This window comes from Castanea sativa, chromosome 5 (assembly GCF_040712315.1).
Source record: "Castanea sativa cultivar Marrone di Chiusa Pesio chromosome 5, ASM4071231v1".
NCBI lineage: Eukaryota > Viridiplantae > Streptophyta > Magnoliopsida > Fagales > Fagaceae > Castanea > Castanea sativa.
Genome location: NC_134017.1, coordinates 77,648,505 through 77,675,353, shown reverse-complemented (window position 1 = coordinate 77,675,353; position 26,849 = coordinate 77,648,505). Strand labels below are relative to the sequence as shown.

The 26,849-nt window shown below is 33.5% G+C and overlaps 2 protein-coding genes and 1 pseudogene across 5 annotated transcripts; 1 reads left to right on the top strand and 2 right to left on the bottom strand.

The window, feature by feature from the left end:
• Positions 1–10,708: 10,708 nt before the first annotated feature.
• LOC142637489 (APO protein 3, mitochondrial) lies at positions 10,709–17,718 on the bottom strand. 4 transcript variants are annotated; one of them, XR_012844657.1, is made up of 4 exons: positions 17,584–17,718; positions 15,539–15,991; positions 13,464–14,872; positions 10,709–11,762 (listed from the first exon to the last, which is right to left on the bottom strand). XR_012844657.1 is itself a non-coding variant. In XM_075811764.1 (3 exons), exons 2-3 carry the CDS (start codon positions 15,919–15,921, stop codon positions 13,978–13,980), a joined length of 1,278 nt encoding a protein of 425 aa, XP_075667879.1. In that variant the 5' UTR covers positions 15,922–16,004; positions 17,584–17,718; the 3' UTR covers positions 13,249–13,977. The 4 variants fall into 4 exon arrangements, 2 of the variants coding, with proteins under 2 accessions (XP_075667879.1, XP_075667878.1); XR_012844658.1 differs by lacking the exon at positions 10,709–11,762 and having other exon boundaries at positions 13,249–13,714; positions 13,829–14,872; XM_075811764.1 differs by lacking the exon at positions 10,709–11,762 and having other exon boundaries at positions 13,249–14,872; positions 15,539–16,004.
• LOC142637488 (UDP-glycosyltransferase 90A1-like) lies at positions 10,989–12,379 on the top strand (annotated as a pseudogene).
• A 1,021-nt stretch (positions 17,719–18,739) lies between the features above and the next one.
• On the bottom strand, positions 18,740–24,832 carry LOC142633369 (glutamyl-tRNA reductase-binding protein, chloroplastic). The gene is made up of 5 exons (XM_075807595.1): positions 24,224–24,832; positions 23,902–23,982; positions 20,988–21,092; positions 20,673–20,822; positions 18,740–19,251 (listed from the first exon to the last, which is right to left on the bottom strand). The coding sequence occupies exons 1-5, from the start codon at positions 24,602–24,604 to the stop codon at positions 19,024–19,026; spliced, it is 945 nt and encodes a 314-aa protein (XP_075663710.1). The 5' UTR covers positions 24,605–24,832; the 3' UTR covers positions 18,740–19,023.
• Positions 24,833–26,849: the final 2,017 nt, after the last annotated feature.

Genomic DNA, 26,849 nt, shown 5'->3' with positions numbered 1-26,849 from the left:
ACATCATAGACAGTTTTAGTCCCAAATTTTTTGGGGGTAAGCTACTGACTCTTAGTAAAATTAGTTAAAGCTAGTTACATTTACATGTATCTTAGGAAACGCCCAATGAATATTTGTATTGGATTTTGGATCCCATCATAATAAAATGACTATATTTTATGTTGACAGTCAACCAACCACAATGCTCCTCCTTTTCTTGGGCTTGGGACCAACGGTGAACAAAATATATGACACTAAGAACAAAGGCATAATTAAATTGGGTAAAAAACATAAAGTGGAAAAATGGTGAGCCCCATAAAAACATTTTCCCGATTTTTCTCCAATTTTTCTTCGCTGCTCTTTTTCATTCTCTAAAAAGGAAAATATGTCACTCTAAATAACTATGCCACTTTAGATGTTAAAATATTAATAATAATAATTAATTGAGTTTTTAAATTTATTTTAGTTTTCAAACAAGAATTGAAACCAAGGCCCCAAGCTAATCTCTGGAGCATCTTTTAATTGTTTCTTGACATTAGCAGTAATCGAGGTTTAGTGAAGAAGCTCGAAACAAGCTCGATCTACCAAGACTTATGATTTCAAAAATCTTAGATCTGAAATTCAGCCTATGATGACTTGGATTATTAGGATTTCTTTCTCCACAACCCTAGACCATATAAAAAGTTTATTTTAAAGTCATCAAAGACACAAAGACTCAATTAGAGAACTCATACACTCTGTGAGAAGCTACTGCGTTTGTGGGCCTTAAGATTTTGTAACCAAGTGTTTCATAATCTTCAACGTGTTTTGAAGTGAAGAACTCTACAACCAACAAAAATTAATCAGTTGCTTGGAGTTAGTCACGTAGTGGGATCCGTGTATGCGAAGAAGTCTTCCACTAAATCAAGTCCTATTGGGGATTGGAGTAAAGGTTCAACTATACGTTGATATTTTTGGATAGTCTAAGGTAGTGGTAAGATTCCTTATACTTGTAACCACTTATTCTTGATTAGTGGATTCTTAGGAGTGGTAATTTGAAATTCACCCAGTGGGGTTTTTGCCTTGCAAGAGGTTTTCCCCATTCATCAACAAATCACCATGTCAATTTAATTTCCGCTGCACTTAGTTTATTTGGTAATTTTTTTGTACCTCCACGATTTGCATGTAATTTGACCTAATTAATTAACTTAGGTAATTGAATTAATTAACTGGGGTCAATCTATAACCCAAAACTTAGAGACATGATTGATGATTGGTGAGGTTTAACTGTTTTGTAATTTTTTGTATTCAAAATTTTGTAATAAAAGGTTGTTTGGTGTCCTCCAATTTTTGCTATCTCTGACCTTTTCCTAGTTTGGCCGCTTGAATAATGTCATTTATTTGGTATTCTACGTGTTGTATCTCATGGGATGGGAGTGTTTTCTATGGCCATTTCTAAATCTCCCTCTTTGAATGTTCCAAGTGTTACGGATTTGTCACCTTTGGATCCTATAGAGTTTTTGGAGCTAAATATTCCGTTCACTTTGAACATAGGTGACATCCCTGATATGCTTTTAAATGGTGATCCATATTCTAACGGTGCTTACAGAAAGGGAAGTGAATAGTTTGGGTATTATAATTAACTAGATGGATCATTATTCTTGAGACCAAGCAAAGCAATATCAATTTGGTGAAGATTGTCGGTCTTCTTCATAATGGAAGCTTGTAGGCTGCGTGGTACTTGTCCACATTGGGACAATTTGAAAGATTTTTTGCCAAGTTTGAAAGCTTCAATGCTACTTCTACTTTGCCATTATCAAACTTCTCTTCGGCTATACCAAGCGGAGTGATTTCCTATCATGGTTTAACTTCAAAGTAAGAAGAAATCAAAGTTGGAATTAAGAACATATGTTTATTGTGGGTTATATTGGAATTAAGAGCGCATTTCCATCACATTGAATCTTCATTCTTATTTTTATTTGAAATATCTTTTCGACGGAATCTTATGGGTATTGCTTAAAAACACAATCATAATCATGAAGTATATTGTCATATTAGTTTTTTTTTTTAATAATTCAAAATAAGATTTTCTGTCAATAATCAAAGATAAATCAGCCATCAATTGGAAGTTTAGGGTGATCATTAATTTTTATCTTATGTTGAGTGTTATTGTTATGTTGTTTATGCTAATGTGTTTGGTTATTGGTATCACGTTCCCCCCCCCCCCCCCCCCAAAAAAAAACACTCATAGGTGACATATATCATTAAAAACAACAAACCTAACAAAAAGAAAAATCCTTATCTCAATGAAAGATAATTAATGGCTGGCTAGAGTTCGTCCAAGTATAAGTAGAAGAAAAGAATTCAATTTAATTCATTGAAAGGTAATAAAAATAAAATATAAATAAAAATTGCAAGCGTGGGAGTTTATGTAGGGTGCCATCTATGGAGACGCATCAACCTCATTTATATTACTAATTGGATGGCCCCCAAGAGAAATTAGCCTTCTCTTGGCAGACTTCATATTGAAGAAGTCGCAAAAGGTGAAGTAGACAGATGCCAAGGTGTTTCATCATTTCCTATTCATTTTGGCAATTCTTGCGAAGATTTTGTCTTTGAAAATAAAACATCATTTAAAGTAGTCACAATTGCAGCCTCCATAATTTGTTTAGGCTTTACTCATTCATGATAGTAGCCTCACATACATTGGGGCGCTATTCCAAATAACTCCAGTTTACATATTTTCTAGAGCTCATGTAGGCGAAATTTAGTTCGTCCCATTACATTAAAAGATATTCTATTGATAAAAGTTTTTTTTTTTTTTATTCTCTATTATAAATCCTGAGAATGAAATATTTTCTTTATCTTTTTAAATAATTTTGCGATTTACTAAAGAGTCTCTTGAAAATCATCATGTTTTTCAGCAACCATCAAATTTAGAAAATTGTCTCAAAACTCAATTGCTTTAAAACTTCCTTTTTAATTGTACATGGTCTATTATTTATCAAATACAAATGCAACCGGAATTGAAGTCAACCAATCCATTCAATTTGCCACTGCCAAACACATTGGTCAGGACCATTTCAAGTCCAAATTATTAAAGCTAAAAATGCATGAAGAAAGAATAATTAATTCTCTATATTTCGATGCACATCCTTGTCAATTTATAATTATTGGTAAAAAATAAATAATGAAGGCTTAAGGTTAAGGGTATTTCTTTAAAACCAAAATCACAATCAAGAAGTATTGTCATCATCATTATTACCATAATTATTATTTTAAATATTATGTTGAAGTTTATTTTTATTTTGTTTATGATTATGTGTATTGCTATTAATAGTAAGTACTCATAAACATGCGCAATGCACAGGAAAGTTTAATACAAAGTTGGTAAAACAAATTTTGTAGTACCAAAATTAAAACAAAATAAAAATACAATATTTCTCAAGAATGTGAAGGTAAGTTAAGAAAAAAATTCATTTCTTGATAATAACTATTTATAACATTTTGTACATCATTAAAAAGCATGTTAGAAATTGAAAATTATTGTTTTAGATTTAAACTAACTTTCTCAAACCCATATTATTTTGCTTCCTACAATCCAAATCTCTCAATACATATCTCAAAAAAATAATAAAACACAACAAAACTATAATTCAAAACCAAAATACAAAAAGATTTACTTTTTTTCATGATCCAAAAAGATTTACTTCAACACCACTTATATAACATTAATCGAAGTTGGAATTAGTGATGAGAGGAAGGAATTATGGGAAAAAAAATTTAGTTTATTACAGGATCCTTGTCCTTTTTCTCATTAAGAATATATCATTTGGAAATACAATTTATGTTGTGTGCAAAATTGTGGGAATGCATAATTAAATTCAAAATTTCTAATAAGGCTTTGAATGTAAATTAAAGTTATATACATGCTAGCTACTAGAATACATATAATCAATAGATCCACAAGGTTTAAGGATGTACCTTCAGATACTTTGGGCAAACCTGAATAGATTATGAATAGCAATAGTCATGCACGTGCACACTCGGCACATAGCCTAGGCAACTTTTCCTCGCCATGTTCCTCCTTACAAGACAGCTTTCGATGGAGCAAGCCACCCTGATCTCTAAAAGATGAGATCTAGGGTTTTGTCTAATGTTAGGAGTGGAGAGGGGACCTAGCCTTATGTTATATACAGTAAATATCTACCCATTATAGATCAGGCTTAAAACCCAACACTTTACCTCACATCAAACTATGGCATAAGCCCAAAAAACAAGGCATAACCAAGGCCTAATACTGAATTCGACCACATATTAACAGGCCCTCCAAGTTTACTAACTAAGTCACATCCAACCCGTTTTATGAATCCAAAAGTCCAATTAATAAAAGCGTAATTCTAACATTCTCCCACTTGGGCAACATTAATTGGTGTTTGTAATTTTGAGAAATAATTTTGAAAATGACACTCGGGTTGAACAACAATTGCTTTGGTGGCCACCCTAATTATCAACTTAGTTAAAACACCTCCAACATGATCCGGTCCAACAAAACAATTAACATGGACCAAGGTTGGCATTATGCAATTACTCGCATAAATTCATCCATGATCACTGTGTTAGTAATTCTGTTGACATGATTACTATCAGATGTGATGCGTGTAATATGGACTTGATAGCACTCCTTTATGTGGTCAATTATGCCAAGTCCATATTGGTCCTCTGAATTCGTTTCTCATGAAACCCCTATACTATCAATTTGGAATGTGTAAACACTTCCTGAACAAAGATAAAGAACATGTCTTCCGATCTCACAGTAGTATGAACAACGACATATCACTTGTCAAAAGCAAAATAAGTATGCTTTCCAATGGTCACAAAGCCATCATATGTTTCATTTGGTGTTATACAATAACATCTGTTACTTAAGGGCAACTCATCCATTAGTACATCTCCAAATCTTTTAATGACATAAATCTAATATAATTGACAAAACAGTCATGTTGAAGATGGATGTCCTGCATTTAAGACCTTTTATCAACCATGTCATCATTTATTAACAATGTGCACAAGAATTGAAGACATAACTTTAATCAACATCTAATTAACAAAATTATCTGTAACATTAAATGAATTCCCAAACAGCTCATACAAATAAATGTATTTTGGATGCACTGTCTCTCGTGAGACAATAAAACTGTATCCAAAATTCTTGAAGCAATTAAGAAACTCAATAATATTTAATACAATCAAGATATAACTAACATTATAAAGAGATTCATTGTTCCTGATCCTGCTTCACCTTAATTGTTATCTAAACAAGTAAAAGTTATGTCTTGGTCCAAGTGGGTATAGCATTTCTCTTCTACACATCCATGGAGTTTTGAAAAATCCAAACATCTCAAAGATAGATAGAGAGGTAGGAATTTATCGAACAAACCGCACTCCTTTGTATACTTCAGGAGTCCATTGATATGAAGGGGCTGGGGTATTAACAGTGCCCATCAACAAGGTTCAACTTCTCAAACCAACATTATTGCCTTTCATAAGACCAATCCATCACATACTATGTGCCATAATTAAGCAAAAGACTCCCACCAATCACACATGTCAAATATAAAATTCACAACATGTAAAATTATTAGTCTCATTGGTGAAAAATTATTATCACTTAAATATTAATTGTATGCCCACCATGTATATATGTCTGACCAATTATTTTGAAATGCATACCTTAAAAACAAAGAATTGACATCATTCTTAAGAAACATCAGCAGCATCATATAGCCTTAAAAACTTGAAACAAAGATTTTCCTTTTGATGTCCAACATTAAACTTTTAAGGCTCAAGATATATTCTAAGACATTCAATATGTGAAAGAAACTACTCTTCCACTTATACATCGTCTTATACTAGACATTAATCATTCTCAAGTCTAATTATCAAGGTAGATAAAAACCTTAACATTGTACTTTTTCAATTAGATTTCATTTTAGATAACCATGCAAGAAATGCACAATTGAAAAACCAAAGTTCACCATTAACTATTGACAAATTCCAATATAATTTAGATCAACTGTGACTAGCCCCCACTGATTTTAAAGTTTCAACCAAAAAAGAGGTCCTAAAAATAATGCTTCTCAGTATCATGTGTTATCTTGTCTACCATTGAACACCTTAAATAATAATAAAAAGGTAGATAAGTAACACAACTGAAGACCAAATTGATGAGACACACTTGAACTTGATGTTGGGATTTCAAAGAAACTTTAAATAATAAATTTATTGTAATTCATAATGGAAACTCCCACTATAAAGAAAAGACATCAGTTTATACAAACTGAGTTTATCTTTTCCCTTTTATTTAAAATAAATAAATAAAATAATAAAATAAAGAAAAGAGGACCAGAGTTGTTCAACGAATGCAGAAATTACAGAAACTTCCCACATCAAAGTCAGAATTGGCAAGCCATAATAGTAGTTGACACAAAAAAAAAATGCTCAAGCGAAGCTCAATGAAATGGAGGTGTCTTTGTGATTAAAAATCGCTTGGGTCAGTCAATTCATAAAGGTTGTTATTCATGGCACTCTTGCAATGATGAGACAACCATCCACAATCAGAGAGAGAAGCACTCTATGAGGCATGGAAATAAGGTTTCAGAGAGATAATCCTTTTTCTAAAATCAAATTAAGGGGTGAACCAAATTCAGACTCATTGCCATACTAATTTGGAGAATGTTCCCATTATAAAATATGGTTAAGCACATTCATATTGAGGTCGCACCTCAATAGGTATTCCAAGAAGTTCAGGGACTAGCAAACATGGTGACAAGAAGTTTTATAAGGCTCTCCTGGATGTGATTATTTGGTGGTAACAAAACAAAAAAAATTATGGGATTTTTATGATGTGAAGGAGAATACAGATGTCCACTTAATAATAAGATAAGGGAAAAGTTAACTGATGCAAAGGTAGTATTATCATCTTGTGTTCTATTCTTAATAAAATATCAAAATATATTAGTTTTGTTTCTGTGGTCAGAGTTATGGGTTTTTGATTCAATATACTAGTAGATTTTAAGCACAAACCTCCATTGAATTCCATAAATTTCTCAAGATACAGGCTGACGTACATGACCTGAGAAGTCAAGATATTTCATTGTTAATTCTTTGGTAGCTAGGTTCCAAGCTTTGCTTCAATACCTAGCTACCAAATATAAGTATTAGGCCTCTATTATTGAAACTTTACTATTAAGATGATCTTTTGAAAATTCTGTCGTTTATCCTCAAAAAAAGATAATCTTTTGAATATTTATCATTTTTATTTCTTTCTTAGGGCTCATCTGTAATTTCAAATGCCTATTTTATTTGTATTTTTAACCCAAAATTAAAAAGTTTGACCCAAATAATATAAAATTTCATACTTTTCAAACAAAAAAATGACGAAAAAAAATTTAAGCCCAAAACTGAAAAGACAATCTACAAAAAGAATCAATTTAAGGCTCAGTTAGTCAAAATTGAACCAAAGTGGACCAAAATAAACCGAAGGGAGCAAATTGGACTCAAATGGACGGAAGTGGACATTTTTCTTTTTAGGGCCGAAGTGGACCTAACTGGACTAAAGTGGGCCTAATTGGACTGAAATAAACCAAAATATTATGCTAATGTTGCTTAAAATGAGCATTACAATAATAAATGCTATGTTTTAACTTTAAATATTATATAAATATAGATTTGAAAGACTTATATGTACTAACTACAATATAACCAAAAAATCATTAGAAATTTATTTATTATATTGTTTAAATGAAATTAATCAATCATGTCACATTGTAAATTTTTAGTAAATGGTGTTGTTTAAATGTTCTTTTTACTATCAAAATTTTAAATGAAAACATTCTATGAAGCATTATTTAGAAGATTTTACTGTTTGAATAATATTAATTTAAAAAATGCTTAACTTACTTCATGTACTAATAAATTTTGACAAAATAATTAAATTAACTCATTATTAATAGATCTTACAATTAAAATGGGCCAACGTGTACTAAATGGACCAAAATGTTACGTTGATGCGACTCAATAGGAACATAGCAATAATAAATACTATGCTTCAAATTTTAGATATTATATAGATGCTTAATCAATATTTGTTTTTATTTTTATTATTGTATTAAATATTCTATATCATTATTTATCTTTTATTATCAGGTTATGTTTATCTATAAAAATAAATTTATGACAAAAATATGATTGTTAACTTATACTATAAATATTTGTTGGCATAAAGCCACGTGCAATGCTAGTAGGATTAGTTATGGGGTAGTTATGGGTTGGAATTAAAAACCAAGTATATCAAAAAGAACAAAGAGAACTTCTTCAAGGCAACATGCATTCTTAGACATAGGGTAGTTCTTCTAGTAGGATTAGTTTAAGAGAAATCTTTTTGTATGCAATTTAATGACCTTCAACATTTGTATTCAAGTGATTTTCAATTAGTTCTAACTAAGCTTTTTTAAAGATTGTGTTCTTTGATTCAGTTTAAGAAGATTTAATCAAGCCTTGGTAATTAGCTGCGCAACTTAGGCCATGGCCTAAGGGCTCCTAAAGAAAAAGGCCTCCAAATGTAGGGATAATAAGAAGCAATTCAACGTACACAATATTTTACAACAGTTATGTTGGCAAGTTTTTACTAATCTTTATTTAAGCCCACTACTAATTTCCCTTTTTTAAATTTGTCATTTTTTTTGTCAATTTTTTCGTTCCTATAGACTTTCTCAGATAATAAGTGATTTTTATTTATTTAAAAAAGTTGTATATTTTTTTTTATTTCACTCTTAAAAATGCCCAAAAATTTTGAGTAATACTAGAAATAATAAAAATTTTATTATATAGATCTTACAAATTGATATATCACCAATCACAAAAAACAATCTAAATGTCCATTATTATCTTGTTGAAGTGCCACCAATTACACTCATTGTCAAGAGCCAACAATCACATTCATTATCATATTAATTTATAAATTTTTTGTAGTAAATTTTGAAGTAGCTTTAGCAATCTTTTTTGGTTATGTTTTCTCAATTTGTCTCTCATCTCCGTTTCTTGATCTCAAATTGGTAGAATATGCACTCTTCATCAACACAAGTATGTTGAGTTTACTTAATCATAGAAGATGCATAATAAAATATAGTATATTGTGTTCTTTATAAATGCATGCTTTATTTTGCAACTTATAACTCAGATTCTTTTACGCACTACACTTTAGGAGAATAGGTATATTTTTATAAAATACTAGTTTCATAGCATTTCAACTTTTTAATTCCTAAATATTTCTTGCGAGCTTTATCTAGGAGCCTGAATAGTGAATATCCATTCATTTTTCATGCCTCTTTCATTTGTAGTACCCTTTCTTATATTTATTGGATTTATAAGCTCCATAATTATCTTCTTCACAATTAACTAAGTCAATAAATATTAATCAGGCCTTTCGGAGAGATGGGCAAGTACAGAAGCACTTGACTTTGATGCCTGGGGCCACAATGTATACTTGTGTTGTGTGGGCTGTAAATTGCCTAATTGCAATCCCCATCAACTACTTTACTCGGCTCCGGCACCATTGCCTTCTGGTATATATATTTGGTCATTAATGACTCTCCCTAAAACTGTGTCAAAAACAGCATATAGGGACCTTGTGGAAGCATGTGCTCCAAGTGTTCTCTATTGGTTTGTCACCCTTTCGGTTCTCATTTGCACTCTGCTACCTTGTTTTTACTAGACACAATTTAAGCCAACGTAGATGAGATAATACCAAAAAAAACAGTTCGAACTTCGAAGATTTTGAGACGAAAAAGTAAAAACTCTGCTGAATTACCTTAGCAATTCAAGTATAAACTACATCTCAAGGAGAGATTGATGCAGAGGAAATCATGAAAAGAGAATTTAATTAATACGCATCTTCGATTCAAATCTCATCTATAAGTTGGGGCAGGCCTGAGCAACTTTATTTGGTGGGATGCATCATAGGATTTGTGAGTATGTGACACATCAAAATTTGACATTTGCCAAAGGATCATTAGGATTTAGAGTTACTTCATCATATAGCTCTTAAAATCCAATTGATCAATTTTGAAAGCATGTAACAAAGACAAAGTTTTCCTAAATTTTTTGTGGTTAGCTATTGACTCTTAGCAAAATTGGTTAGAGACAACTACATGTACTCTAGGAAACACTGCCAACATGTATTTGTATTAGATCCATTCATAATAAAGTAGCCGAATTTTACGTTGACCATCAACCAAACACAACACTTCTCCTTTTCTTGGGCTGAAGACTAACTATGAACAAAATATATGATACTAAGTGTCCGTTTGAGAACAACTTATTTAGCTGAAACTGAAAACTTTTGGCTGAAAGTACTGTAGATAAAAGTAAACTAAATACTACAGTAAAACCCATGAATAGTATAGTAACACCCATAAATAGTAACAAAAATAAGCTAAAATTGCAAATAAATTGAAATTTTCAACTTGTTCCAAATGCAAGATAAACACAGACACAAGCAAAATTAAATTGGATGAAAAGCACAAAGTGGAAAAATGGTGAGCCCCTGAAAATACTTTCTCAATTTCTCTCCAATCTTTCCTTCTCTCCTCTTTTTCATTCTCAAAAAAAGGAAAAGATATCACTCTAGAATAATGATGCCACTCTAGAATAATGATGCCACATTAGATATTAAAATAATAATAAGTAGTTGAGATGTGAGATTTTTTAGTTTTTTAATTTATTTTAGTTTCCATTTTTCAAACAATAAATGAAACCAAGGCCCCGAGAATATCTCTAGAGCATCTTTTAATTGTTTCTTAATGAAAGAAATCTATCAAATAAAGGTGAAATCATAACATGAAAATAATAATATAAGGTGAAATCTGATCTGCATAAGAACGTGAGTTAATTCCATGCTTCAAGCCTCACAATTCACATAGCTTAGGTTTCTAAACTGTTATCAAAAAAACAGGATTCCAGTTCCAGTCATGGTCACAGCTGCATCACGAGTAATCCATGTAGTGATTTTTCCTCTCATGGCTCAAGGCCACACCATCCCCTTACTAGACATATCACCTTCTCAAGCCGTGGCCTAAAAGTCACATTTATCACCACCCCATCAAATGCACCATTCATTTCTTCCAAAACCAATAAGCATCCAAACATCTCTTTGTCAATAATCCCATTTCTAAAGGTTCAAGACTTGCCACAAGGTTGTGAGAACACTGCTGACCTTCCTTCAATGGCCCTATTGGTTCTTTTTATAGAAGCCACCAAAAAAATGAAACAACCTTTTGAGGATGTTCTTAGAGATATGATTGATGATGGGTGTCCTCCAATTTGCGTTATCTCTGACTTTTCCCTAGGTTGGACACTTGAGTCATGTCGTTTATTTGGCATTCCACGCATTGTTTCTCATGGGATGGGAGTGTTTTCTATGGCTGTTTCTAAATCTACTTCTTTGAATGTTCCAAGAATTAAGAAAGTGTCACCTTTGGATCCTATAGAATTGTTGGAGCTGAAAATTCCATTCACTTTGAACATAGGTGACATCCCTGATGTGCTTTAAAATGGTGACCCAAATGAGCCTTCTGTGCGCCTTCTAATGGAGCTTGAAGAAGCAGATGTGAATAGTTAGGGTGTTATTGTTAATAGCTTAGAAGAGATTGAAGGTGACCATGTTGGAGCATTTGAATCCAACTATTGCAATGAGGCCAAAGCTTATTGTGTGGGACCACTTCTCCTCTATGATGAACTGGATGCTGCATACATCAAGTGGCTAGATAAGTATGTTGAATCTAATCAATCAGGCAGTGTGATTTATGTCTCATATGGTACACAAACACATTTGTCAAATGATGAAATGGATGAGATTGCTTTTGGGTTGGAGATGGCATGCCATCCTTTCATTTGGGTTGTGAGATCAAAGACTTGGGCTCCACCAGATGGATGGAATGAGAGAGTGAAGGAAGAAGGGATGGTTGTATATGATTGGGTGGAGCAGCAAAGCACACTAGCACACCCTTCAATAGGTGGGTTTTTCAGTCATTGTGGTTGGAACTCAGTCTTGGAGAACTTAGTGAATGGGGTTCCACTTTTGACTTGACCTGTGCTTGGTACTGAGCAAGCATTGAATGCTAAACTTGTAACAATGGGATTGGGTGCAGGGCTAGTGGTTCCACAAAGAGATATTGGAGGAGAGAAAATCATGACCATTGATCGTGGTGTGATTTGTGAGAGAGTGAAGGAGTTGATGGGAGGTGAAAAGGAGAGGAAGGTTAAGGAGAGGGCACAAGAATTGGGGCAATTGGCAAGGCATGCTGTGGAAAAAGGTAGGAAATTGGACGAGCTGATTGCTCAACTCACCAATAATATGTGATCAAAACCCTCTTAATTTGATAGAGCATCTCCTGAGCCTATTATGGGGGAAGGCAAATTTCACCATGACAAGTTCATGACCAGAGGAGCATGGTGCCATAGGAACTTTAAAATTCAGTTACATTTGAGGACCAAATAAAATGCTGGACGCCTGAATTTCTATAAAAAGTCGGTTATGTGCAAGCATGATACCATACCATAAGTATGCAAATTCAAATTAAGCATATGGATTGGAAATTAAATTTTTCTTCTTATTACTGACTTCTCTTAAATAAGTGTATTTAGGCCCGAGTTTATATACACTTCTCATATATATACGTTCAAATTATCCCATGAACTGTATTTTGTATGTTATGTCCTGCAATACTCTAACATATGTTTTTTTGAGTTTGTTTATTCAAATCTGATCTGTGTGGTATTGTTTAGGATTATATAGAGCATCTATAGGGATTGTGATTTGTGGAGAAAATATCTTATGTATCAAATATATATCTTTCATCTTATCAAAAAAACAAAGAGAGGATATTAACAGGCGCCCTTAGGATATTTGTTAATGAACCATTTTAAGAGTGATAACACTTTAATGGGAAATATAAAAAACTGTCAAAAAATCAATTTTTTTTTCCTTTTCCCATAAAAATTTTCTAAAAATATTTTTCCTAAACCAATGCCCTTAGAACATCCATTAGTTTTTTCCTTTTTTACAATATGAATGAGAAAACATATATCCAATTCATGAGATAATTATTATGATGCAATGATAGTATTATCATCTCAAGTTCTGTTCTTCATAAAATATTATAATATATCGGTTCTGTTTCTGTGGTCAGAGTGATGAAAATGAAAATAGAAGATCCCACACTTTTCTGTGGTCAGAGTGATGAACATGAAAATAGAAGATCCCACACTTTTGTTTCTGTACATCTTTTAATATTTTCTTAAGACATATTTCAAAATTAAGATGGACTAACATAAATATTCTCAAACATCTACTACATATGAACTTTGATTTCCAGATAGAGGGAGTGTAAAAACTGAAAGATTTCAATTATATAATATAAAGCAGTCGGATCAATGGAACGTACCTTGGTGGGAAAAAGAAAAAACCAAAGCTTTTCTCTGATGCTCAAGTAATTAATGGAGACCAATTGATTTCAAATTCTGAAGGAATAAGTGAATGTCACCTTCAATTTGAACCGAACAGTGCATGTTCTGAAAATCCTCTTCTCAAGAACATTGTTATGAAATCATTGGTGTTCAGTTCTTCCTTGCCAAATTATTTCCCCAATGCAACAATAGTTCTTCTAGGGGCACTCCAAATTTCCCTTGTAATATTCTGATATGAACAAAAAAATTGACACTCCATTAGGTGGTGCTAGAACATCCAAAGTAGCAGTTGCCTAAAACTGAAGCTATCCTCAAAAAGGTATTGGTAGAAGATGAAACTAACATTCATAGCATACAGATTCACTTTTTGTCACGCCTTTAAGCAAATAAGCTGGCCAGATGCACATACAGATACATTTTGAAGGGTAAAGTCATGAGCCTTGAATTTCCACTTAACACTTTCAAACCATCTGCATAACAAAACTTCATATTTCAAGCAACAAGATCAACTTCATCACGGTCAGGAGGAACCACATCTAATCTCATCATACTCCTATACTGATCTGGAACAGGTGCACCTGCTTGCACACATAGCTCTACCACAGCTGGAGCTTTACCATAATACCTCTTCAGGTTGTTATTTAAAGCAGGCCCTCTCAGATCTCTAACATGCCAAACATAATTAGGACCTACAAGATCATCTATTGTCGCTTCTTGCCATGCATGTAAACCATTACGAGATTGGTGCTTTGATGCCTTGCACATCCTCACCTTGTGCCCCTTAGGACCCACTTGAACCTCAGGGCAGTATCCACAAGTCAGCACATTGTACTTCTCCATCATCTTCTTTGCTCCTGACATCATCTCAAACCATGAGTTCATTGTTCTGATGCTTAAATCCCTCAAATTCTTCCCTTCGTTGTCATTTGATTGATCCAGAAGATTACAAGGATTCTCAAAAAATGAATTTTTCGTCATTTCCTCAATGTTGGTCCCAAAATTGGAATCTACTACAGGATCAACATTCCGAGAATACAAATTTCCCTCCAGCCCATCCTTGTTTGTCACTAACTCAAAATCTACAATTCTTCCTTCAATGCTGTATACAGGTTTTGTTCTTCTCCTTGTAGGGTACTTTTCAAGGTCAAGACCAGCTTGTACACAAAGCTCTACAAGTGCAGGGATTCGTGGTACACTATACCTCTCGTCATGCCCAACCCTTGGTTTCCCAACACGATCATAAAGATGAAAGCATTTGGGGAAAAATATCACATCCTGAACTCCACCCTTTCTCCAAACATGAGTAGCACTCCGGAAACCACTCTTTGGACCAGTGCAAGTTCTTATTTCATGACCAACATGGCCAACGTGAACCTCAAAGCAGCACCTGTATAAAACCAAAATATATAAAACTCATAAAAAAGTTTAGAGAAAAACTCAACTGGCATGAAAATATGAAGAGATCAGATGTTTAGTTGAGAAATCCAACAAAAACATACATTCATAAATACATACATAAGTAATGCAAAGAAAGTGGAATGTTATTGATGAATAATAACTAATGATGTTTCAGTAAATCCCCCTTGTTTCTAATACATTCCAATTCTCTTCCAAAAATAGCTCCCCATTTCACCCCACCATCCTGCCTTATATTCATAGGTACTACATCATAGAGGCACAAAGTAGTAACAATCAGGTAAAGTTTTAACAACAAACTATCTTTGTTTCCTTGCTAAGACAATATGGAGTATCATCTTTGGCTTAGCAGCAAGGAAAAGCTTACTGTTATACTTGTACACAAAAATTACAAAATATATCTTGGTACTTATTCTAAACCCCCACCCCCATTAAAAATAAGTTATTATTATTAGTTTTCATCAGATTCAGACACACTTCTTCCAATAGGAAACTGTGCATAAATATTTGATAATTGTAAGTAGAAGTCACAAAGACTAACAGTTTACTCAAAGCAGCTCATATTATAAACAGGAGATCAAAAACAAAAACAAAAACAAAAACAAATTGAAAAGGAGTATATAGAAGGAAATGGAACCTGCAGCGTTGAACAGGAACGGCTCGGACAAGCTTATAAAGACCAGAGAGGAGAGACTGACGGGACCAGTAGACTTGGTGGGCCACATGGACAAGCTCAGGAACCAATATGCCATTGTCAGGTGGATCTTGGAGCAATCTACAAGGTTCGGCCTTTCTGGCTTCTCTATCCTTCTTTGCCCTTTGAATCAAAAGCTTCATTGGTGTTGGATATGGCTTCCTCTCTGACTTTGTTCGAGGGAGCCTTGGTACATCCAAGTATAGTGGATCATCCCCTTCATCTCCAAGGACTGGGATTCTCTCCAAACCAAAATACAGATTTTGATTATATCGGCAATGCAGTCTCTTCAATAGACAAATTTCTGATGCTATCCTCCTTTGCATTTCTTCTTTGGTTGCTCATAAAATAAGGAACATCTTCATTCTACTTTTTGAGTCTATTTGGGACAGCTGTCTATATACACGTTCTGAAAAATCAGCAATTTCAAAATGCAGTAAATGAAAATGCGATTTTTAAGTAAGCATTAGGTAAAATCTATGAAAGAAGTGTTTTTTCCTGTTAATTGAGAGTTTGGCTAACATTATTATAAAAGTTCTGTTTCAGGTTCAATTTGCAAAATGATGACTCTGCTTTTAAGGCTCTTTTGTCATTTTTTTAATGATGATGATAGCAATGAATTCTTTTTCTTTTATCTTTCCTCTAAACTCTCCTCACTTTGTTTACGACTTGTTATGTGAAATAAAGCCTAGTTTAGCAATAACAAAAAAAATCATTCTTTAACATTATTTAAGCATCCAATAAAGAAGCAAACATTATCTAAGTAATGAACATATGAAACAAATAACATATAAAACTTGAAAAATAAATAAAATATCAAATTTTAATTTTATTAAACAATTTTAGTATTAGAATATATGGAAGCCAGGAATTTTCTCAGCACTTTCACAGTGGAATGAATATTATAACTTAATGGTCAACAATGGGGATTAAAAACCATTGCATATTCAAAATTTCCCACAGCCAAGCCAATGACCAATAGCTCAACTGGCACTTCCTCCTCCCATAATAATAGGATGTAGAGTGGCATCGCGAGTTCAAGACTCACTGGGTGCATGTGAAACTTACTAATAAAAAAAATTCCCACAACCAAAAGAAAAAAGACAATATTCAATATGCCCTTGGTATCCAATATTGATTGCACTCCTTGTATTTTCATGTAACTTGCTTCGCTTTCAGCCCATTGATCTCGCTCATCCCTGTTTAAACCCCAAAGCATAATTACTGCTCAACATAACAACCTAATAACATCCACCCAAAAAGAATGATGCCCAGATATGCTCTTTTATATACTAAAAACAACCATATATTAAATCCCAAATCTTTTTTCCCCCATTAAGAGGGAAAGAATTTCAGTTATTCAAAATTATCATCGCTTTACTTCGCAAATACTCAAAAAAAAATCAAAGTTTTGACTAGAGCTCCATGGATTTCCTGCATTACACCTTAGTCTAGTGCAAAACTGGGAAGAACATTTCCTTATCCACACTTAAGGCCCCAAAACATAATTACTGCATCTAGATGATTCCTAGTACAAATACATTCAAATGATTTTCAAGTCTTTCCACTTGAGTTTTAACCCATGAGCAATTTTAGTCCCTGAAATTTAAAGTGATCGCTTTTAGTCCCTTACATAATGTGATCAAACTAAAAATTGGCACATCATCACTGTATAGGGACGAAAAGCGATCACTTTAAACTTCAAATTTCAAGGACTAAAATTGCTTAATGGGTTAAAATTTTAGGTACAAACAATGAATTTTTTGCCAAATTTTAAATCTTTATTTTCTAAACACCAGTAAATATCAATTACAAATGCACACACATATGAAAAGAATTCCAAATAAATACAAACAGTTTTAGCTTCGATTAAGTTAAAATGTAAAAATGGTATTTTTTTTTTTTGGGTAATAAAACAACAATTAAAGATGCCATTAACTGTGTGAACAAACTATGAGGATAAGATGAAAAATGAATTAAAAGGGCACCTTTCAGACTTTGGAGCAACCTCAATCGGCGACCAAGGAGCACACACAACCACCTAGGCAAAAAAAACCTTGTGGTTTGCTATGCTTGTCTTTGCTCTCGCGTGAGAGAGAGAGAGAGACCTGGGTGAGCTACAGTGGCTCTCTTGGTGAGAACTGAGAAGATGGTGAAGCCTTCGGAAATTTTGTTTAGCCACAAATTTGGGTTGGGCCGATTATATTTTGGACTAAAAACAAACCCAGCACAACTTTGGGTTGGAATAATTCTTTTAGGTTTATTTTTTATAATTCAATAATTATAAATTACGTCATGAATAAAGAATTTAAATTTGGATGTCTCGGTTAAAAATTTTAAAAAAAGTACCAACTAAACTAGCTAAAAAACTTTTGGCAGATTATAATTTATTTTAATTTTATAAAAATAACTATCTCCAACCATAAACTGAAGAGATCTCAAACCATCTCTTGAACTTTCTTTCCAATTTTGGCAAAACCTTAGTAATTAGTATGGTTCCAATTAAATTCATCCATTTGATTGCATTAATGTATGAAACATGTGAAATTTTTTTGAAAAAAATAATAATATTGGTCAATACGACTATAATTATGTAGATTTCAATTCGAAAACCTTAAGTACAATATATGAAGAGCTATACTTAATCTACTAATTCATTAAAAAAAATTCACGAATTAACAAAACTAGTCACAATGTATGGGAATAAATAATTTTTTTTATTATAATATAATGTATAATCTCTTTTTCTAAAAATTTTTGACAATAATTTTTCTCCCTAAAAATTAAACAATTTCTATTCGGTTTAATTAGGTCTACTTCAATCTCATTCATTCCACTCGGTCCAATGCGATCCACTTGGTCAATTTTTGGTCCCCTTCAATTTGCTTTAGACTAATGGGTCCTTAAATTGATTCTTTTTGTAGGTTTTCTTTTCAAATTTAGCTCAAAAATTCTTTTTTTTTTTCTTAAATTTTGGGTTGAAAATTATGAAATTTATTATATTTGGGCTAAACTCTTTCAAATCTAAATTGATTTGTTTGTTTTAAACTTTTAACCACTAGCGTGGGTTTAACTTGGAGGGTAAAATCAACACTTCATACTAATGTTCAAATAAAATATAATGGGTCTAAACACGTAATATGAAAAAAATAAATAAATAAATAAAATTGCATTAGATTTTTGATTTAGACGAAAGTTAATACTGGTAAGGTACAACTTGCTTACTACCAATCAATCATGGAAAACATTGACAAAACTAGGGTATAAATCAATGTAGAAGCCTTAACATGATTAGAAGTTCAATTTTGGTTGGCCACCAATATGTCTTTTCTGTGCAGAGAGAGAGAGAGAGAGAGAGAGAGGGAAGTAAAGTAGTTGTTACTCTCTTCTATGTTTTTTTTTTCTTGGAGGAGTAGGGGGAATCTCCTCTATGCTATTTGCTTCAATTGTTTCACTTTCTGAAAATCAGGGGCATGGAAATTTTTTTCCACCTCCCAAGCTGCTTGTGACATGCAATTAAATGTTGACTTTGCACCTTTCTCATCCGTCACTTCTCTTGGAAAAGGTATGCGGACCTCAAATACACCTTTCTGAGGAGAGAAGAGACGCATATCAAAGCCTAACCGATCAACCCATATCAGCTTTGCCTCTGATACCTGCACAATTAAAATGTACTTTGAGAAAGAAGGATAATCTAAGGCAAACTCTAGTTTGGTCACACTGTATCACACCATTAACTAAGTGACATTTATTTATTTATCGTTAGATAACTTCGTGGTACATATGAACTCAGGATCCTCCACTTTGTTCTTATAAGGGGAGAAAGCGACATTTGAGCTGGAGCTCATTGGCAATACTTATGGCATAAAATTATCATGGCCCTGTCATGCAAAACTCAAGAAGAGAATTGAAGATCAACAAAAGACAGTCCACTTTAAACCATAGAAAGCCTGGGAGTTCACCAGTTACTATACCATAGTAATCCAGAGACTTTCTGTGTCTGAGAGAAGTGTGGAACCTGATGGGAAAATCAGGCACATAAGTAATTTTGTAATTTTCTGGAAAAGGGTATGTGTGTTCTACTCTGGGTCAAGTAGTGCTTTGTTTAATGGTTGAGTAATGGGTCTTGGTCAAATTCAATCTTCACGGGCTCAAGCCTTGTCTTGCTTGGCAAGTAGGCCACCAAATCTGCTTCTTTTCCAAGCATAGGTAGTTGTAAACTACAAATAGAGGGAATGGATCAGAATGAAGAGCTGAAGTGTTTTCTGCCATTTGTGATGTACAGTGTACTTTGAATCTTTGAGGCCCACGCTCTAGGCATTGCATGATGCTTCTTTTTTTCCATTTTTTTGTGAGGCATGATGCATTATCTCTTAGATGTAATGCCTAAGACCCCTAGGTATCATATCCAAGAGAGCATTCTTTATCTTTTTCTTATCATCTTTAAATACTGCATTTTTCAGTTGCAGAATTCCTTTTCCTTCTCCCCACCAATAAGCCTTTAACACCCAAACATTTACAAAGGTGCTATCAGAAATGCTTGCAACATTTCTTAATTTCCAGAAAATTTCAGGCACTAAATTGAGCAGATTTTGGTCTTTGTTCTACAACTCTTAAGTTTGGTTGGATATGCTTTAAGTCAGAATCTAGATATAGATTCTTGCATTATCTGATACATCAAAGCTCTAAAACATCCTGCATAACTTTGTTTTATCAATGAAATGTGCATGCATGAAAACAACTAACATCGCAATCCAAAATGTGAAGTGCCAAAATGCAACATAGGGAGGACTGAGGAGTGACGACCGTCTACTCAAATCATTACTCAAGCATCGAAGTGTTGTAATGACCCATTTGATTTGGGAGATTCATTTCATCAAAACAGCAGGAGACTCATAAAACAATAGTTAAATCTTAGGTCATTCTTTCTCAACTACTTTGTACAAAGTAAAACCTTACATTTCCTATTTCATAAGCAATGTTTATTCTCTCAAAAAAATTATGTAACATTTGGATTTGAGTTTCTGACAAACTTAAGGTAAAAGTAAAGGCAAAAAACATATAGTTGGGTGCAAACCTGGAAGTCCAAATCGACATATATGTTGCAAAAGCGATTAATATCTTCCATGTTGTTGGTGTTTATCTCATTCACTAGCTTTTCTGCAAAGTCGCGAAGAGGATCAGGGTAGGCGTTTTTATAATCTAATGAAGTGATCCATACGCCATCCTGGAATAGTTTCAGACATCAAAATCACATTTTAATTAACACATTCAGTATGTTTCAAATGATGGTAATTTTCAGATACACTGATAAAGTTAGCAGGCTACAGAAGAAAGATGAGTACAAACGATATTATGAGTCAAAACAGGACAACATATAACACCAACTCACTTCCTTGAAGTCTTCTAACTGAAGTACCCGCTCCACAGCAACAACATATATGAGGTCTTCATCAACTTCTTCTCCAAATCTCTTTTTCCAAAATGAATGCAGTTGCTGAAAAGAGGGGGGAAAAGACAGCGAACCTCCAAATCAAAAACTTTTTTCCAGGAACCAGTTAAAGAAGCACATCTTCAGATAGCTTTTTATGAGTTTTGTATGGATCAATAAGACATTGGAACCTAGTACTAGATTATATTTTGTAAATAAGCCAGGGTATGCTTATGTTTTGTATCATATCTAAGGAGTCCCTAGGTTCAGGCCAAAGAAGCAATATCACTCGATCAGGATCAAACTGACTACAATCTTTTTCTGTCTGTGAGATCCCACCAGGGCGCCTTCAATCTTAACCTGACCACATGACACAGGAACAGAAAATCCTGTGACCTCACATTGCATTAGAGGTTTGTGTCTCTACAATTCAAGATGGGCAAGGAACAGCCAATAAAGTGAAAGCCTTAAAAAGCCCTTCTGCCAAGCCATCATTCTACAGTGGTATGTAAACAATAACATCTTATCCTTAAATTCCATGCCATGATTACGCGATACAGGGCTTGTTATACAAGCCACTGGTTGCAATGACTTAAAAATCAAGAAAATGAACATTGAAATAAACTTAAACAGAAGAATAAGATAATAAGCATGTGGTGCAGGATGGACTACACAAAAGACTCCTGGTTGCAGGCTTAGGAAAATGATCAATGAAATCAACTTACACAGAAGAAAGTTACACAAATACTAAAACAAGAAAAGGACACAATCAAATCAACCAAATCACCATCTCTCCCTTAACATTAACAACCAAACCCTTAGGAATATTTTACTAACCCTAAAAAAAAACACAATGTAGTGATGTACTAACAAGAAAAAGTCAACCAAAGTTTCTATAGTAAACAGACTTGGCATCATGCAAAACCCACACAATCCGTCAATCCCTTCAAAAGCTCATTTGTTCTTAACCTGCCATAAGGTCCACATTAAACAATGTAGAGCAGCTTTCCAAGCTAATCTTCTTCTTTTATTGCCAATTCTGATGCCAACATCCTAACACCTCTTAAATTGATTAGAGCAGCACCCAATACATTCAAAATAAGACAACAATTAGAGACCAAATTCCTCTAATGACTGAAAAATGCAAAAAAGAAAAAAGAAGAAAAAAAAAAAGGATGATCCTCTGAACCTAAAGCCCTTGTACATATAAAACCAGCTAACAATGATCTTTCCCTTTTAATAAAATTATATATAGTGTAATTCTAAAGAGCGACTGTTGAAATGAGAAGAGTGACCTAAGTAGGAAGTATAGCGCAGCAGATCTCCTTCCATTAGGAAAAAAATTCACAATCCAAGAAACCAAGAAACTAAAAATTACTCCTCTTTAGAGAAGTTCTGTCCAAAAGATAATAATTGTACTTGTATAATAACAAACACTAAGGTTTTCAATAATTTCCCAATTAATTATGGATATTGTGAACAAAAATTGCAATAAAACTTTCTTGATGTTCTTCTTTTGTAGACTCCCAATTAAGAATCTCCAACTGACTAAATTGTAACAAGCAAAAAAATCCCCAGGTCCTGAAGCATCCAACCACATGTTTACTCTGATTTGGAACAAGACAACACACAAACAAAAATTCTTCATAAAACTAGACATCCATACAAATAAACACACACACACACATATATATATATATGAACAAATCAGAATATAAGGAAGAATATGAACAACTAAGAATCTCTAAGGAGAAAACACGTTGAATACCCTAAGATTTCTAGTAAATTACATAACCAGAGCTTATAAGGCTAGCTGAAATAGTACAAGATATAAAAATGCTAAACTCCTGCCAAAACACCACACACATCCTCCCAAAACCTAATTCTTTTGCCATCCCCTAGACCAAAGCCCACAAATCTAGCATACGAATCTCATCCTGCTCTGACGGCCTTCCAAAGACCACAACCCTAAGAAAAGACAAACTGGCTGCAAAATCCAATCGCCATACCTCCCCAGAGAAAACCACGTTGAAGCTTCTTCAATCTATTTGTTGCATTAGCAGGCATAGTGAATAGAGACATAATATACATGGAAAAACTAAGCAAGATATAATCTTTTCCATCCTACCAATCTTCTCTCCATTCTCTCAATGATACCATTCCACAGAAACCTTGCCTTTAGCTCCGAATGGAAGGCCCAAATAAGTCAAAGGTAGCAAACCAACCTTACCACCCAACATCAACGGCAATCCCTCCACAACAGCCACCGATCCCACTAGCACAATCTCACTCTTCCTTAGATTTACTTTAAGACCCATGACACCTCAAAATATTAGTTCATATACTAGACCCAACTCTTTGTAAAAGCACCATTCTGTGGATCAATTATGTGAAAGGAAATAGAATATTTACATAACCGAAGCATCAACCAAATTTCCCTAGAATTATGTCATAGGGTCATAGCAGAACTAGAAGCAAGAGTTCATTCCTTATTTTGAGCAAAAAGAAATTCAGAATCTAATCGCATTTTAGCAAATGACAAAGAACCAATAAGGCACTTCACTTTGAATGTCAGTCCCTAAACTGTCCTATGAAGTAGATATAGCCACCACAAAGATTCCACAAAACCCTTCTAATAAATCCAGATTAATCACAAACTCGCATATATTATGTGTCACAGCTTTGTCAAAAATTTACTCACTCATTTACTTTGAAAAACACTAAGTTACAACAATCATATTATCAAGCTCCTAAAGTGGTGGACAATGCGATCATCATTACATCAAAAGTTAGAAATTGATGAAAAATTTTATCTTAAGTACTAATATAAAAATAATTATGCTACAACTATTTCCAAATTGAGGCAAGATTATACCTTCAAAACCATCCTGTCTTCTGGTTTGTCAAGGTTGCCTTGAATTGTACACTGAGGAGTCCTCAATCCACATTGCTCCAACTGATTCAAAGAAATTAACAACAACAACAACAACCTATTGAGTTTAGTTTACATACACATACATAAACTGGCATTCCATTCAAATAAATTACCAATTGTTCTTTATGAGACGGTGAATTTAATCATTTAACCACCATGTATAGGCCTACACGGCTACACTCCCCATTAATCGCTGGGCACAACATCTGACACCACAATAAATTACCGATTGTTCCAAAAGCTTAATAGAATGAAAAAGTACCTGAACATGGAGACTAGACCTCCTATCAAAAGAGAACTGTCTATTGGAGGCATTCAAGCACAAAACTGGAGTCCCTTCTGGGTCAACAGCGAAGCGAACCCCAATACCCAAAGGCCAACCTTCTTGGTTCAGGGTGGAAAGTGTGCCCAAAGAGGCCAACTCCATGATTGTCCTTGAAACTTCAGCTGGGAATGGCTTATTGGGGCTGAGTTCCAAATGGGTCGGCTCTGATACCAGTGAAAGAGAGCATTTTGGAGTGCGGGAAGGAGATTGGCGAAATGGGAATTGAATTGGAGGAGTGAATTGGGTTTTGGATATGGGTTTTGAGGGAGGGAGTGATGGAGCAAAGCGGGTAGCTAGAGATTGAGTTTGGAGAAGCATTTCAAATCAAAATGGGAATGGTTTGATTGGGAGAGCCAAAGACTGTCAGAGTGACTAACAGTTTGGACAAGGTGAGATTGGAGAAGACGATGACGTTGAGTTGTTGATGATAACTCTAGTTGGACTTGCACAGGAGGAGAGTGTTGAGTTGGGGTTGTTTTTTGTTGTCGTTGGGTTTTTTGTTTTTTTTTTTTTCGTTAGCATTATATATTTTGTTCACACAAGTCCACTTGAGACGAGATTAAAATTTAGTCACTCTTTAATTAATGGATCCAAAGGAGATATTCATCGGAACCTACCTTGAACACAGTGTATACATGTGACCGGCTTTAACTAATATATTAAGAATTTATAGCTAACTTCAAAATTTTGGAATTAAAACTTCATTTTTCTTTTCTTTTTTTAGCATTTGATGGTTACAAGGGTAGAGAGAAGTTTTTCTTTCTTTATGCCATTAATTTGAAATTATGGGTCAACTTTGGTTAATTTTAAATAAATTCTATTATCATTTTAAAGGGTCAAGTTCATACGTTAAAATGATAAAATTGATTATATTCTCAATTTTGTAAGTCAAGTTTATACTGAACATTTGTATTCTCAATTTAGTATTATTGGTCATTAACTTTTGCAATGAGCAAAAATTTTACAATAATGTAATAATACATATAAATTATAATTAAGTAACATTTCTTCATTATCCAAAAGATTAGAAATCTAAAAAATGTCATGAGTGAATACAAAAGAGATCTATGATTACAAGATAAAAATCCATTTAAAACATGAAACCCAATTTGTTCTAGACCAAATTCAAAGTGGACAAAAGATGAGCCCAATTGGACAGACTTGGACAGAAATGAACAGAATAGATCAAAGTGGACTGAAATGGGCCAACGTGGACTGAATGAATCAAAAAGATTTAAATGGACTGAATAGGACGAATCTGGATCTAAATAGACTAAACTGGACCGAACTGGATTGAATGTACCAAAATGGACCTAAGTGGACCACATGGACCTACCTAGACCAAAATGGACCAAATCAAATCAAAATAAACCGTAGTGTGCCGAATGGAACCGAAATACTACATTGGTACACGTAGTTCCATAAAACAAACTTCGACACCTCATTAATTTTATGGACTGTTATTCATTCTACAAATATAGCACCTTATAGCTAGAAAGGTTGAGCAAATATATCCACGGGAAAATCCAATAGCTCTTGTTGCAATTGTTGTAGCACGTTTCTTCTTTGTCTTTTGCTTTATTCAAATCTATTAAAAATACCTAGAAGTAAAAAATTGTAATCATAAAATTTATCCTTAACATCATATATAAGCATGCTGTTTCCCCAAAAAAAAAAAAAATGATGGAAAAAAAAAATCAAAGTATGACTCGAGGAAGGAGTGACATATGAACTCAATATGCATGAACTTAAGTTCAAAGTATTTTAATCTCCGTCTACACCAAAAAATTAATTGGTATTTTAGTCTGATAATAAATAGTAATTATCGGGAGTGGATGTCACAGGTAGAAATTCTCTCTCACAAAGTTCAAAGTAACCTTATTGTAACCTTATATATGTAAAAAAAAAAAATCACATACATTTATTGTAACCTTATATATGACCATATCTTTTGTACACTAATGGTTATCAAAAATCTTTTGTACACTAATTATTGTTGCATACAGCTATTTACACATAGTTATACACACAACTTGTAAAATTGAGTTTTCACACAATTTCAGTGTATCCCATACACATAGTGTGTAACAATCACCACTTTTTTTTAAGTATAGTCGAATGCTTATTATTTTTATGATGTTGCAATGTGAAATTTAGAAATTCTTTGCTTGATTGTTTGTATGTAATTAACAATTTAGAAATTTTTGCTAAGATACAAATGCACTCAAATGGGTCTTAAACTCAATGGCACTAATTATAATATTAATATTATTTTGATGTTTATAATTCATAATGTATCTTTCTTACATAAATTATAAAAGTACACCTGGAAATTATTTAAATTTCTTTAGATTTTTTTTTAACCTCTTGGGTAAAAAGGAAACAAAAATGGGTAATTATAATAATTATCCTCTGCATCTCAGAATGGAACCCACATAGTTTCTACTGCAGATAATTGGTCTACAAAAGGATTGGAAAAACTCAAGACTGTAGAGGATCCCTCCCTACATCACTGATATATAACGGTCTCCAACTGAATTTTTAACCATAAGGCACTCTCATT